General features: G+C 37.9%; 1 protein-coding gene across 3 annotated transcripts in view; it reads left to right on the top strand.

Annotated features, from left to right (window-relative positions):
• Positions 1-15,823, top strand: part of LOC109455937 (X-linked retinitis pigmentosa GTPase regulator) — a 58,768-nt gene extending 42,945 nt beyond the window's left edge. For 2 of the 3 annotated variants that reach the window (XM_019747893.2, XM_074323552.1), the window contains 4 exons: positions 1,517-1,663; positions 3,077-3,134; positions 4,435-4,523; positions 15,170-15,823. In XM_019747893.2, the coding sequence (XP_019603452.2) occupies positions 1,517-1,663; positions 3,077-3,134; positions 4,435-4,523; positions 15,170-15,373 (498 nt within the window). In that variant the 3' untranslated portion in view covers positions 15,374-15,823. The remainder of the gene's footprint in view (positions 1-1,516; positions 1,664-3,076; positions 3,135-4,434; positions 4,524-15,169) is intronic. The other variant, XM_074323551.1, reaches the window with a different exon arrangement.
• Positions 15,824-16,550: the final 727 nt, after the last annotated feature.

Below are 16,550 nucleotides of genomic sequence, written 5' to 3'. Positions count from 1 at the left end.
CCTTCCAGAGTCAAGCTGTGTCTGTTCATTTTAGCTATCCATAATGTATACCTGACTAGGCCTAATAAATAATATAAGTCACTTAGGGGGGAAACCGTGCAGAAAAAAAGAAAGCCTTAGAAGTTCTTGGTAAATAGTAGCTACCTTGTAGTTAACCCTCCCCATCCTAAGCATGTCTGCCCTGGTACCCTGTTCTCCTCTCCTGCGTTCCCCTCTAGCGTGCACTTCTCCTGGCCTTTGATTAACCTAAGTCAAGCCCTCCCAGAGTAACTTCTGAAATTCTTTTTTAAGTTTCAAGGCCTCACTTCCGGATTGCTTGTCCTCACTGGGAATGCGATTAGGCCACACTGTTAGGGCTACTGGCTTGAGGATGCCAGTTAGATCTGTTACTAAGGTGTGAAATATAAACATATCCTCTCCTAGTCTGAGCTGTAGTATTTTTGTTTTTGCCAGAAGAAAGGTGAGTTAATTATTAGAGGCATTGTTTTCAAACCATCCACTAAAGATTCTGTTGGGTGTCAGGCTGGTCCTTAACCAAACAGCCACTTAGGAATTGGACCACGAGAAGGCAGTTAGTGTTGAAGGGACATAAAGTTCCATGTGGTGTGAGGCAAGTGGGGCCAAGGTGAACTTTGGAAAACCATTCTTCAAGGGAGCGAATGGTTCCAATTACTTGCTGCCTCACCTATCAGAGGTCATTGTACCTTCAGTGATGCACATAAATGAAAAGCATAGGACAAAATCCAATGAGCCTAATCTCTTAATGACAAAAAATAAGCAGTATTCCACCCCAAATATGAAATTGCAAATAAAAAGAAATCTCAATATAGAATAAAGGATAAAACTAATGTTTCATGTCTATACTTACTAAGCATCACATGATTTGCACCCAGACTATCAAATCAACAGACAGGCTGTTATATCATTTGGATTAGCTGGGCAGGAGTCAGATGGACTAAGTTGTGCTTCAGTTTGGTTTTCCTTCTGCTGTAAGTAACTAAGAGCAAACCACTTAAACTGCCTATGTCCCTTTGTCTTTTTCCTGCAATGTAAGTAATTATACTTACCTCTCGTGAATATCAGTAAAGTGTACTTCTGAAGTGATTTTAAATCCCTATGTTTTGGAAAATGAACATAATGAATATGTAGACATGATTATGGTATAATGTGACAGTAGATAGAAAGCTTTTTAACTTCTTTAAAGTTTAAAAGCATTCTTTTGAGACAGCCCTGAAAGCATTTTTTTTTTTCCATTTTAACCTTTCCATAGGTGCTAATAGAATTTGGGGAATCCTAGTCATTAAAAATGAAATCGAGCAACATGTACAAAATCCTTGGTAATATAGTCACTTGATATGCAGTGTGGGTTATGCAGTATTTTATTTCTTTGAATTCAGTTTTTGAATTCATATCTGTGTGTTCTTTGAGATGGTATACATTATTTATGAAAGTAGTATCAAATCTCTGGTTTTTAAAAAAGAAAATCTAACTTCCCTAATTGTCAATTTTGTGACAGGATAACAGACTTTCGGAAGACGAAGATTCAGAAGACAGCGGTGAGGAAATTGGTGCACATCTGGAAGGCGAGAAGAAAGCTGTGGTAGACAATGAAAATGTTCCTGCAGATAGCTGCAGTGAAACCAGTGACAACTCAGTTGAAAAGGTATTGGCAACCATTGAAAATGTATGATGATACATGCTTCAATCCTGAGATCATGCTTAAGAAAAAGTATATGGGTTCCCTGGTCTGCAGAGGGCAGATTCCAACTTCTGTGGAAGCAGAAATACTTCTATGAATAACTTTGTTCGGGTACTGTAGGAAAAGCTTGGCAATTTTATGAATGAGGCACACTTTGTTTCTAGCCTTCTTTCCACACTTCTTGGTAGCATTCTTTTCCCTGCAGGAGTGGAAATTAACTGATACAGGCCAGTGTCGTGTACTGTTGAGAAATTAACAAGTTCCGCACTGGGTCCTTGAAATGATGAAATTACAAAGTTAGGAGCCCGGTGCTGGTGGCAGAAATGGGATGTGTGCGTGCCGATGTACATGTGTATTTACATGTATAGGGCGAAACGAAAGTTGCCCACAGCAGTATTTGAGGTTGTGACCAGCTCTGCAGAGCTGTAGTCTAGAAGGAAGCATTTATAGGAGGAATAGGAGGCGGTATCACTGAGGAAGAAAAAGGCATCCTGGAAGTAGAGCAAGGGATGCCAGAAACGTCTCTTCCATTTGGCAGTGTTGCCTAACAGTGACTCTGCTAGGAGATCTTTGGTAGGTTTGAAATCATTCATTTGCTGTCACTACCCTGGATTAATTTCAGAGGCGTAGAATTCAGAAACCCAAACTGAACGACACTGTATTGATTCGTTTTCATTTTTTGGACCTCTTGCGTGGAATACTGAGTTAGTTAATCATGCCTTATCGTTGATGAAACACTGTCGTTATTGGTCTGAGCAAGGCTCCTCTCCCTTTGTTTAAATCGGTCTCCTTTTAACCCCATTCCCCTTCTCTCTAACATAAACAACCACTGAAACATGCTTGTCCTTTTATTTGAATGTGTCCTTTTAAAGTGTGTTTTGTGTGCATGTATTTTTAATTTAAAAAATGATATTGTGCTATAGAGGTCATTCTCTTTCTCGATCCTTCTTTTTTCTAACTCGCACTGAAAAAGTATTCTAGCAGTTTTAAGAGGGAGGGAAAGATTCTGTTTATAAGGAACATTTATGAGTTCTAGTTAGAGTGGTCCCTAAAGTTCTTTACCTTTGAATTCATTAAAGTCCAATTTGGTATTGTAAGATACTGAGCTAATTCATATATTGATTAATGTTCCTAAATCTTCTTTTAGTAGAATTCTTGAATCATATAGTGTGTTTTTTTTGACTCATACAATTTTAAGCTAAGAGTGACATTAACAATCACTTGCTATCTAAGACAAGAGCCCAGCAAAGTGAAGTAATAGTCACATGTTTATTTTGTTAGCTGCAGGCCAACTCTGGAACCCCGCTTAGAAAGTAAGACTAGGTTTTCTAGTACAGCACAAATATGTTTATTATATTGTTTCTTTATTGTTTATAGGACAAAAAACCCAGCGAAGAGGAATGGTCAGTTTGTGACTACAATGAAAATCCAAAAGGTGTGAGCCCATTTGACTTCAAAAGAAGACTTTTTTAAAAAAGGCTAGATACATAACATGCATACATATATCTATATGCGTATATGTGCCATACTTGAGTAATTATAGCTTACACACATGTATTCTATTTTACGCTTATTACTCTCACATGACCCTCATAACAAGCTATGAAGTATGTGACATAGGCTTGTTTGTTCTCATTGATAACCACCATAGGTCCTTCATATAAAAATATTCGCATTACTCCTAGCTGCTCATGTGTCAATGTCAAGTGGTTTAGGACAATCTTTTAACTACCTTTTTTTTTTTTCAATTAGTAGTATTAACTTGAGCTTTTGCCCCAAATTTCGATTTATATCTCTGGTGAGCACTGCCAGACCCCATTGCCGATGACCAGGCTGGCCTAGCGCCACACCAAGCCATCTAGTTATTTCCCCCAGAGCCCAGACCTGAGTTTTCCATCTTACCCCGGACATTTAAGAGGAATCCTTACCCAGGCTTAGCTGTTGGTGTCAGAGAACAGGTGCCACAAGATAGAAGAGACTGTGATTGTCCATGAGACCTATGTTTTCTACACCCAAATCATCCGTTTTTGCGGTATGACCCCTCTTTCCACACCATCACATCACAGGGTGCCTTTTACTGTGTTTTCATTAAAAATAACTTTCATAATAGTAGATAATTGATCTGAACTTAAGCAGAGAAGGAAGTTCCCTTAATATTTTTCCCTTCTAACTTCTATAGAAAGAGAAGTAAGTTTTAGAATGTTTAAAGAAAAAGGTTAAAATATTTGTCATCTCTTAAGTATTCTTAACATATAGCCTAAAATGTTAAAAAGAACTTAAATGTACGATTTAAGTAGATGATAATATAAATTAAAAGAATGCATATGCTTCATGAATATACTTTAAAGATCATTATTCCACTATATAACATGTGGATTAATTTGGAATGGGAAAAATAACACGTCCAGTTGAGTAAAAAGAATTTAATTATAACTAGGTTAATTTTTAAAAAGGTAATTTATATTTTACAGAAGTCTTCCCTAACATTTACTGTTACTTTTGTAGCTATATTTGGGTACTGGTCATTTAAATATTTACAGAATTGATCAGGTCATTCTGAGCTTTTTGCTCAACTTTTCAGCATATAAGCAGTGTAGACCTTGTCCACTACCCCAGTGATACGCTTTTTTAGTATTACCCCATAATTCAGACTTGATAGAGTTTCGCTGAAAACATCAGGGCTTTTCTTTGTCTCATTAGTTAGAAAAAATTTTTCTAAATATATTCTATTATAGGAAGCATGTATTATCGTGCAAATTTCAGTTCTTCAGAATTCCTGAAAGATGAACCCACGCCAGGTAAAGACATTAAAGTGTCAAAGAAGGTAAGTGAAATGAACTTTTCATTTTAATGTTAAGACCAAAGTATTGAATTGCTCCTTCTACTTTTGATGTGGTAATCCACATAATTTAACTCCCTTAATATAAGTTTTTATGGCCCAGAAATGTGAAGAATTTCAGGTGATGTTTCGCATTTTTAACGTGGATATTTATTTCTTTATTGGACTTTAGATTGTGACTCAGGTTGTTCTGCCAAAATTTAATAGCATATTTCTTTCAATCATCCCATCCATGCTGATTCATCATGCAATAAAAGATTCATAAATGAAGTTTATTAAATTATAAGAGTATAATAATCATGACAGCCTAGAAGAGGGTAAGGCAAAGCCACAAAATAGAGAGGATAAATGAAAACATAAAGATAATTGTGCTTAGAAAACATTATGCCATGTTACTTCAGTCTCTCAGGAGACGACTAATACCTGGTTTGGAGTTATTAAAAGTCTGATGAATACATTTCTTCTCCTTGGAAGTAAGTTACTCTTTTCACTTGCAGGAAAACTTTCTTTAATCATGAGACTACATTTCACAGTAAAAGAGGAAACGTGGAAGAAAAGATAAATGAAAGGCCTTGTTAATTCTTACTGTTCAACCTTCAGGTCTCAGCTTAAATGTTATTTCCAAATAGAGGCCTTTTGTGACCAGCAGCACTTATATAAATTATTATATCTCACTATTATTCTGTCACATAAACACCATTTTTATTCTTCTTAGTATTTAACACAATTTGCAATTACATAGTCATTTATATATTTGCTTTATGGCTCTATCTTCCCACTGGCCTTCAGCTCCATGAGGACAGAAATGATTTTCTGTTTTGCTTTCCAGTATATCCTTAGCACTTATCACAGTTCCTGGTACGTGGTAAATGCTCAGTAGACGTTTTTGGTTGACATTGAATTGTAAACTGTAAGGGAGTAAGAAAGAGGAAAGGATGATGATGCAAAACTAGGAGCCACGCTTAGAGTAGTAAACAACCTGTCTTGCCATCTTTGGAGGTATAGGCCACTCTGAAATTCCTCTCAGAATTACATCAGCAATTTCAAGTTATTTTGGCCCTGATCCCCATGTTGTTATCTTTTCCTAAAAATTACGTCATGACCATTTTTATGTTTATAAACATTATCTTATAAATTTGGATTATTTTACCCAAAAAGGTAGTCATGACCTGGCTCAAATGACACTTTGGAATTGTCCTTAGAATTATAACAGATATATCATCAGCATTTGATCAAGGTTTAGGAACTTTTTAGATTCTCTGTCTAGGAAACCAGAACATTTAACAGGTACTCTACTATGCTTCATAGTGTCGCTGTGAATAGATTTTCCAATTTTAAGAGCTCAGGGAAAGACTCAGGAAAAGAAAATCAAATATGAGGGAGGAAGATGAAAAGTAAAGGAGTCAGGAGACGTAAAAATCTAAGGAGAGGAAAAGTGAAGTGAAACAGCAGAAAAAAGTATTTGAAAACACACCCTCCAACCGAATGAAAATGTGTATTCTAGAACACGCAGTCAAGTTTCAGGAATGTTTCAGACTCTCCAGTCTTCATCATTGTCCATATGTGGTAGGATTTGGGTGCGCAAGACAGGAGAGAGGGCAGAGCCAGGAAAGGGATGCCGTGTGGGAGGCAGAGTGGCAGGCGCCTGTAGGAGCACAACAGGCAAGGCCCCCTAGTGCCAGCACCAGTCGATGGGACAAAGGTGAGGATACACAGGGCTGCAAGTGCCAGGCTGAAGAATTCATCTTAAACTTCGATTCTGCTTAAATTTTCATTTATACCCAATGGAAAAATATATTTCAGCAAACACATATTTCCTAGGTTAAAGGAAGGAAACAAAAGGTAATGAAAATTATATTTTAAAAATCAAAAAACAGTAATAAGTATATTCCCTACTTAAGGAATATGCTGTTATTCTTCATATTTTAAAAAGGAAGTAGATGATTTGGGTGAGACTTTTATCATTCCCGCATGACATTTTTTTAATCTAGAATGTCTTTGACCTATTTACACCATCCAAGCCAAACAAATCAAACTTTTTAAAACTTGGAAAATTAATGTTGCATTAACTCATATCAAAATAAACATGTGTTTGAGATTCTGCACACACACACACACACACACACACCCACACACCCACTTAATTAGACAGACACTCCAAAGATAATCTGACAAAAAGAAAAAGAAAGAATTGCATTCTTGGTATCTGCAAGACAGAATTCACCATTGAATTTTGTTTTGATGATTTTAACATTTCAGATAGCCAGGTTAGGGCTCATGACTTTAATTGGCAGCAGCAATCTTTTGATAGGTGATTGTCACATCTGGAAATTACCAAATATTGCTTTTCTAAAGTGTAGTCAGTGCTGATTATTTGGATCCACAGTTAGCCACTGAGGAAATTGTGTTACTGGCTTAATTTCCTTCCACCCAAGTAAGTTAATGAAAAAAGCAATAAGCTTTTCAGTTATTAAAAAGAACTTTTTTCCATCATGGAGTTAGTTTATGTGTGTATTTATTTAGCATATATTAATTGGGTATATCTTATGTGCCAGGCACAAGGCTAGAGGCTGCAGATACACAGGTTAAAGATCCAGTGCCTTCCCTCAGAAACTAGCTGGAACATGGCAGATTCCCGGGATAGTTCCCCATGCCAGTTCACAGTGAATAGATTTCTTATGCATTGTCACTACCATAAATAAAAGAGTCTGAGAGGAGAATTTCTCCACCAAAACTATGCCTGTGGATACTTGCCTTTCCTGGCAACTACCTTTCTCTGATGCTACGCTTTGTTCACCATCACAGCTGTAGCTCCGCATGTTCACCTCAAGCACACAATCAGCTTTACCTTGTGAGGAAAATCTGCAGTATACATGCGGTCTCTCAGTTTTTCCCAGGCTTACAACCTGAGATTGTCTCTTTCAGGCTCACCCAATAATTACGCCTCTGCTTTTTAAAAGTAGCTTTATTGAGGTATAATGTATATATAATAAACTGCACATATTAAAAGTATGTAATTTGATTAGTTTTGATATATGTATACACCTAGGAAACCATAATCACAATCAAGAGAGTGAACAGTGCCATTATAGGCAGAAGGTTCTTTGTGACACTTTGTGATCCCTATATACACCCCCCATCCCCTGCCATCCTCAGTAAACCACTCATCTGCTTTCTGTAATCATACATTATTTTGCAAGTTCTAGGTTTTTGCAAATCCTACACTATGTACTCTCTTTTTCGGTTTGGCTTCCTTCGTTCAGCATAATTGTTTTGAGATTCATCCATGCAGTATCAATAGTTAATTCCTTTATATTTATTGCAGAATTATATTCTATTTTGAGTTAATTTTTTTATATGGTGAAGGTAGGGATTGAAGTTCATGTTTATTAACATATGGACATCAGTTGTTCTAGCACTATTTGTTGGAAAAAAGACTAGCCTTTCTCTACTGAATTGCCTTTACATCTTTGTCATAAATCAGTTGACTTTTTGTGGGCCTATTTCTGCACTCTGTATTCTGTTCCTTTGATCAGTTTATCTTACGCCAATACCACACTGTTTTGATTACTGTAGCTTTATAATAAGTCTTGAAATCAACAAGTGTTAGTTCTCCAACTTTGTTCTTTTCCAAACTTGATTTAGGTGTTCTAGACCCTTTGCATTTCCGTGTGAATTTTTAGAATCAGTTTGTCAATTACTGAGACCAGAAATGCCAGTCGGGATTTTGATTGGAATTGCTTTGAAACTATAGATGAATTTGGGGAGAATTAACATCTTAACAATATTAAGTCCCCTAACTCATGAAGATGATATTTCTCTCCATTTATTGATGTCTTCTTAAATTTCTCTTAGCAATGTTTCGTACTTTTCAGTGTATAGGTCTTGCATATATTTTGTCAGATTTATTTTGTGTTTTCTGTTTTTATTCCCTGATTAACTGTTAGAAGTTTATCAATTTTATTGATCTTTTAAATGAACCAGTATTTGGCTTCATTGATATTTCTGTATTGTTTTCTATTTTATTAATATCCCCTATGGTCTTTATTATTTCTTATTTCCTTCCTTCTACTTAATTTGGATTTAATTTGCTCTTCTTTTTTCTAGTTTCTTTTTTTTTTTTTTAAAGATTTTATTGGGGAAGGGGAACAGGATTTTATTGGGGAACAGTGTGTAATTCCAGGACTTTTTTCCAAGTCAAGTTGTTGTCCTTTCAATCTTAGTTGTGGAGGGTGCCGTTCAGCTTCAAGTTGTTGTCCTTTCAGTCTTAGTTGTGGAGGGCGCAGCTCAGCTCCAGGTCCAGTTGCCGTTGCTAGTTGCAGGGGGCACAGCCCACCATCCCTTGCGGGAGTCGAACCGGCAACCTTGTGGTTGAGAGGACACGCTCCAACCAACTGGGCCATCCGGGAGCTCAGCGGCAGCTCAGCTCAAGGTGCTGTGTTCAATCTTAGTTGCAGGGGACGGAGCCCACCATCCCTTGCAGGACTCGAGGAATTGAACTGGCAACCTTGTGGTTGAGAGCCCAGTGGCCCATGTGGGAATCAAACCAGCAGCCTTCGGAGTTAGGAGCACCGAGCTCCAACCAGCTGAGCCACCGGGCCGGCCCTATTCTTTTTCTAGTTTCTTAACATAAAAGTTGGGGTCACTGATTTTCATTTTCATTCAATTCAAAATAACTTCCTGAATTCCCATATGATTTCTTCTTTCACTCATGGGTTATTTTCAGCATGTTTGGAATTTTCCAGAGATCTTTCTGTTATTAATTTCTAATTTAATTATGTTGTGACGGGAGAACATACTTGACTTGAGTCCTTTTAAATTTAGTGACCCAACCTTTTAAATTTTAAGGCCCAGAATCAGGTTTATCTTGCTAAGTATTCCATGTGCACTTGAGAAGAAGGTTGCGAAAAATGCTGCTGTTGGGTGGAGTTGTCCTGTCAATGTGAAGTAGGTCAAGTGTTCGTTATCCTTCTTGATTTTCTTTGTACTTGTTCTGTTCTTGAGGGCTATTAAAGTACCTGACTATAACTGTAGATTTATCCTGTACTTATATTAGTTTTTGCTTCATATATTTTACAGCTGTTGTTAGATTCCGTAATGTTTAGGATAATTATAGTCTTTTAATTGACCCCTTTATTATTATGAAATTGCCTTCTTTATCCCAATGATATTTGCTCTGAAATCTACTTGTTCTGATATTATATAGCCGTTCTCACTTTCTTTTGATTTTACTTATAATGGTATATCTTTTTCCCTCCTCTTGCTTTTAACCCATTTGTGATTTTAAAATTGAAATGCAGTGTGGGGGGTGGTAGATGAGGGTAAGGGGGATCAAATATATGGCGATGGAAGGAAAACTGACTCTGGGTGGTGAACACACAATGGGATTTATAGATGATGTAATACAGAATTGTACACCTGAAATCTATGTAATTTTACTAACAATTGTCACCCCAATAAATTTTTTTTTAAAAATTTGAAATACATTTAATACAGGCAGCATATTGATGGGTCTTTTTTTTTTTTATCTAATCTGAAAAATATCTGCCTTTTCTTTGGAGCATTTAGACAATTTATATTTAATCTGATTATTGATACAGTTAGGTTTAAATCTATCATCTTACTATTTATAATATTCTTCATCCCTAAAAAATGCGGGTTTATTTTGTCTGATATTAATATAGCTATATTAGCATTTTCCTCATGTATCTCTTTTCATTTTTAGAGATTTTTATTAAAATATAGCTAACAGAATATTATACTAGTTTCAGGTGTACACCATAGTTATTCAACATTTATATACCTAAAGAAGTGATCACCATGATAAGTCCAGCAACCATCTGACACTGTACCACAATAATATTGCTATCACAATATTATTGACTATATTCCCTGTGCTGTACATTATATCTCCATGACTTATTTGTTTTATACCTAGAAATTTGAACCTCTTACTTCCCTGCTCCTTTCGCCACCCCTTTTAATTTTTCAATTACAATTGACATTCAATATTATTTTATATTGGGCCCGCCCGGTGGCTCAGGTGGTTGGAGTGCAGTGCTCCTAAAGCTGAGGTTGCCAGTTCAATTCCCACATGGGCCAGTGAGCTGTACCCTCTACAGCTAAGATTGTGAACAACAGCTCTCCCTGGAACTGGGCTGCCGTGAGCAGCCAGAGGTCAGCGTGAACTGCTGTAGGGTGCTGTGCTGCCGTGGGCTACCGTGTGCTGCCAGGAGCAGCCAGTGGCCAGCATGAGTGACTGGCAGCCGGCGAGAGCTGCCGTGAGCTGCTGTGAGTGGCCGACTGATGACCGGTGACCTACTGCCTCAGCCAGGAGGAGCACAAGGCTCATAATACCAGCATGGGCCAGGGAGCTGTGTCCTACACAACTAGACTGAGAAACAACGGCTTGAACAGGAGGGGGCGGGCAGAAGAAGGGAAATATATATATATGTTATTTTATATTAAGTTCATGTGTACAGCATAGTGGTTAGACATTTATATAATTTAAGAACTGATCCCCCGACTAATCTAATACCCACCTGGCACTATACATAGTTATTACTATATTAATAACTATATTCCCTATTTACTTTACATCCCCATGACTATTTTGTAACTACCAATTTGTGCTTCTTAAGTCCTTCCCCATTTAGACTCACCCCCCACAACCTCCCTCCCATCTGGCAACCATCAATCAAAATGTTCTCTGTATCTGTAAGTTTGTTTCTGTTTTGTTTGTTCATTTTGTTCTTCAGATTCCACATATAGGTAAAATCACATTGCTTCTGTCTTTTGCTGTCTGACTACCCTAGTCAGCACAATACCCTCCAGGTCCATCCATGCCGCCGCAGATGGCAAAAACCCATTCCCTTCCATGGCCGAGCAATATTCCATTATATATATGTTCGACCTACTCTTTATCTATTCGATGACTGACGGTCGCCCAAGCTGCCTCCACATCTTGGCCATTACAAACAATGCTGTAATGAATATATGGATGATATGGATGCACACATCCTCTCAAAGTAGCATTTTGGGTTTCTTCAGATAAATACCCAGAAGTGGGATTACTGGGTTTTTTGTCTTTTGTTATAGCCTTTCTTTTAAAGACTATGTTGTCTGGTATAAATATTGCTACCACAGCTTGCTTTGATTTGGTTTGGTTTTCATTTTCATGAAATAACTTTTTCCCATCTTGTAACTAAGTCTGTGTGTCTCTTTCAATCTTAAGTGAGTCTCTTGTAGGCAGCATATGTAAGGGTCTTGTTTACTTATCAATTCAGCCACCCTATGTCTTTTGATTAGAGCATTTAATCCATTTACATTGAATGTAATTATTGATAGATATGTAGTTATCGACATTTTATTATTATTTTTCTTCAACTTGAAGTTCCTCTTACATTTCTTATAATGCTGGTTTGGGTGCAATGAACTCCTTTAGCTTTTTCTTGTCTGGGAAGCTCTTTATCTGTCCTTCAATTATAAATGATAGCTTTGCTGCGTAGAGTAATCTTGGTTGTAGGTCCTTGCTTTTCATCACTTCAAATATTTTCTGCCAGTCCCTTCTGGCCTGCAAAGTTTCTGTTGAGAAATCAGGTGACAGTCTTATGGGAGTGCCCTTGTAGGTAACTAACTGCTTTTCTCTTGCTGCTTTTAACAGTCTCTCTTTGTCTTTAACCTTTGGCATTTTAGTTATGATGTGTCTTGGTGTGGGCCTCTTTGGGTTCATCTTGTTTGGGACTCTCTATACTTCCTGGACTTGTATGTCTATTTCCTTCATTAGGTTAGGGAAGTTTTCCATCATTATTTCTTCAAATAGGTTTTCAATTCCTTGCTCTCTCTCTTCTCTTTCTGGTACCCCTATGAAGCAAATGTTGGTATGCTTCGTGTTGTCCCAGAGGCCCCTTAAACTATCCTCATTTTTTTTGGAATCTTTTTTTCTTTCTGATTGGATGGTTTCGGCTACTTTATCTTCTAAATCACTGATTCGATCCTGTGTTTCATCTAATCTACCATGTTTCCCTGAAAATAAGACCTACCCAGACCATCAGCTCTAATGCGTCTTTTGGAGCAAAAATTAATATAAGACCCAGTACTATATTATATTATACCTGCTCTTACATTATATTAAAATAAGGACGGATATTATATTATAGAGACCCGGTCTTAACATTATATTAAAATAAGACCAGGTCTTATATTAATTTTTGCTCCAAAAGACGCATTAGAGCTAATGATCTGGCTAGGTCTTATTTTTGGGGAAACACCGTACTGTTGATTCCCTCTAATATATTCTTCATTTCAGCTAGTCTTTATTTCTGACTGGTTCTTTTTTATGTTTTCTATCTCCATTTTTATGTTTCCTATCTCTTTGTTGAAGTTCTCTTTGAGTTCATTGAACATCCTTATAACCAGTGTTTTGAACTCTGCACCTGGTATATTGCCTGTCTCCATTTTGTTTAGCTCTTTTTCTGGAGCTTTGTTCTGTTCTTTCATTTGGGACATGTCTCTTCGTCTCCCCATTTTGGCTGCCTCCCTGTGTTTGTTTCTATGTATTAGGTGGAGGTGCTATGCCTCCTGGTCTTAGGAGAGTAGCCTTATGTAGTAGGTGTGCTGTGATGCCCAGTGGCGCAGCCTCCCTGGTCACCTGAGCCAGGTGCTCCAGGTATGTCCTTTGTGTGGGTCTTGTGTGCCCTCCTGTTGTAGTTGAGCCTTGATTGCTGTTTACATGTCAGTGGAAGGGATTGACCTTCAGGCTGATTGGTTGTGAGGCATGGCTGTGACTACAGTGGATGAGTTGTTGTGCAGGGGATGACCCTATGGAGCAGGATTCGCTTTAGGAGGGCTCTGGTGCCTGCCTAGTCTGCCCTTTGGGTGTGTCATCCTTGGAGGTGGCTGGGTATTGCTCCAGCTTGGTCTGCCTGCCAGGAATGCCTGCCCTGTGGTCTTCAGGGAGGGGCCCCACTGCCGGCCAATTTCAGGCACAGGCTGTGCCCTTCCCAGAGCCACCTGGCATGAGCCACAAAGCAATCCACATATGGCCACCACCCATGCTGGGCTTGAAGGTGCCTTGAGAGACCAAGCCACGACCCAAGGCAGGCTGTCACTATTGCAGGGCTTAGGGCTGCTCAGAAAGAGGTACGGGGCATGCCCAAGGCAGATGCTGCTTGTTTGGAGTTTGTGAACCTTTGAAAGACTTGAGGAAAGTCTGCAGCATAGGCCAAGACAGGTCACTTATATGGGAAAGCCACTGGAAGCGACTTGGGTATGCCAGAAAGTTGGTTGGGTTGGGTCTCAAGGAATCACCAGGGTGGAGTAAACGATCTGTGTTAGCCAGATTGATGGAGACTCAGATATGGCAGCAGCCTACTTGGGGAGGGGGGAGGGCTCAACAAAGAAACAATGGCTTCTACCAGCTCCTCTGTCTAGGAAAAAGCTGTCTCTCCATCCCATCCCGAACCCAGACAATTCATTTCCTTCCCATTTGTCCCTGGTGTCTTTCGGGCTGCTGCCCCAGTGCTGGAGCTCAGAGCAAGTGAGTCAGTCAGCGAGTAAGTCCGTGCATGGGTTCTTTAAGAGGAATGCCTGGGACTCCAGTCGCCCTCCTCTCACTCAGCCACAATCTCCACTGGTTTTTGCACCCAGATGTTGTGGGGACTTTTCTCCCCAGCAGTTGAACCCTAGACTGGGGAGCCTGGTGTGGGTCTGGGACCCCTCGCTCCTCCAGGGGGTATCTCTGCAGCCAAGTTATCTCTTACGATTTTAAATGGTCATGTGCAGGTGTGGGACCAGTCCATTCTGCATCTCTGCCCCTCCTAGCATTCTCATGGTGGCTTCTTCTGTATGTCCTTAGTTGTAGGGCTTCTATTCAGCTAGACTTCAGGCGATTCTCGATGGTTGTTCTGTAGTTTAGTTGTAATTTTGATGTGGTCATGAGAGGAGGCAAGCACACCATTTACCTACTCTACCATCTTGACTGGAAATGAATCTTTTTCTTTTTCACTCTTTACTTTTTCTTGTGTTTTAGATGTGTCTTTTGTAAATGGTGTATAGGCTTTGTTTTGTCTTTTAAATTTTTAACACACATACCTAAAATCTAAAGCTAATCAATGTTCCTAACTTTTCCCCAAATAATACCAGGATCTTAGAAGTATTTTCTCTCCTGTCACCCCTTCCTTCCCATTTTAGATGTTAATGTATCCAGAATTTTAATTTTTCTAACCTCACAAATTAAATGCTATTATTATTTTTTAGACCACTTCCTTTACTCACCATTCCTTTTTACATCTCAGATGTCCTTTCTGGGATCCTTTTTCTTCTTTCTGAAGAAATGTTTTAGAAGGTTCTGTCATAGATTTCTTTTGTAGTTAACATTTTCAGTATCTGTTCACTTGAAGATGATAGTATGGGTTGTTGTTGAAGGGTAAACCTTGAAGGGTCTTGTTTTAGGGAGGAATGATGATTGTCATTGGTCAAAGAAAAAATCCTGATGGATGCTAAGAATGTATATATGATGCCCCATAAAGATGTGATGCAACAATATTAAGACTTGTTGAAAATTATAACCCAAAATACTATTAAGTGAATATCTCACTTAATGAAATGCATTCTTTCTGTGTTTTCTCTAGATTTTCTTCTTTAAGCGACTGTCATCGATAAGTCAAAAAGTTATGGAGAATAATAATGAGCCACTCTCAGAAATAAAACCAATGGGAGATCAAATACCTTATAAAAACAACAGAGATGACTACCAGGACAACAAGGGGCAAAATCGTCAAGCTACTTCACGCCAAAATTCAGCAAAAACATCAAAATATTGTGTAATACTTTAAATACATATGTGGTCACCAAGTACAGTATAATTTATCTGTGAAAAACATAACTTCTGAAGAAATATTTCTGGTAAAAATCTTAAAGATATAAGTTAATAATATGTTTTATTTGCTTTGAATTGTATGACCAGTTTTGATATTTATTTATGCTAATATTTTTGACAAGCAATTTCAAAATATGTGTATGTCAGACTCTTTTTCAAGTGTTGTGGCCTTAACTGTTCAGTGTTGCATAAAGAGTATATTTTCATATGTGAAGTTTGAATTAAGATATTTCATAGTTTTTATGAAACAGTTTTACCTCTTATAATTTCATAAGGCCATTATGTACAATCTTATAACACTGTAACAATTTTTCATGTATTTGCAATTTTTAAAAACTGAGTCAAAATTGTTTTCAAACAACGTATTTTAATAAACTTATCTGGTCAGTTCTGCCATTTAAATGAATGAATATGAGTGAAATTTGGATGTACTTGGAGTTATCAGTTGACAAAACGGGCAAAAAAAAAATCTGTCTAATTTAAAACTATTCAAAGACATAAAATGCATTTACCTCTGAGTAAAGAAAATACAACTGTGTAAACAGTACATCTTTATAGAGAAACTGTTGAAATTTCTTTGCTTCCCGCTCCTTCCCTCAGTGAGGTGATTTGGCATAAAGACATTGCAAATTATGTGGTGTGATCTGGAGTGTTTGACCTCGCCACAGATTGCCACCTCAGGAGGACCAAACATAGCCAGGCTTGCCATTTCAACAGCAGTAATCAAGGTTGGCTCCATCACAAAGTGCTTTGCCACAGGAATAAAAAAGGAAAAGCTGTTAAGTCTACGCTGATACAGACGTTGCTTCCCTATGCTCACAGACGATGCTTATTTAATGGAGCAAACTACCTTCATTTTCCCCATTCTAGCTTCTGAACAGTTTCTTCTTCAATCACTGACCATTGCCCCGTTTTAAAAAAGTATAACTCTGTCTTTGTGTTTCATGCACACAGATTGTGAGGATGTTAGTCTAGAGTAGATGTGGTTTTGAATTGTTACAAAATAGCTTTTATGTAAATATTACGTTTAGTAGAAATCTAATTTTATTAAAGGTAAATTTAATCAAATGTTTTGCTATTGCCACTATAGTATAATATTAGTACAGTATTGCAAAAATACTTTGCTAAAATAT

This window comes from Rhinolophus sinicus, chromosome X (assembly GCF_036562045.2).
Source record: "Rhinolophus sinicus isolate RSC01 chromosome X, ASM3656204v1, whole genome shotgun sequence".
In the NCBI taxonomy this organism is placed as follows: domain Eukaryota; kingdom Metazoa; phylum Chordata; class Mammalia; order Chiroptera; family Rhinolophidae; genus Rhinolophus; species Rhinolophus sinicus.
Note: the sequence above shows the minus strand (reverse complement) of the source record. Positions and strands in the feature narration are given on the sequence as shown.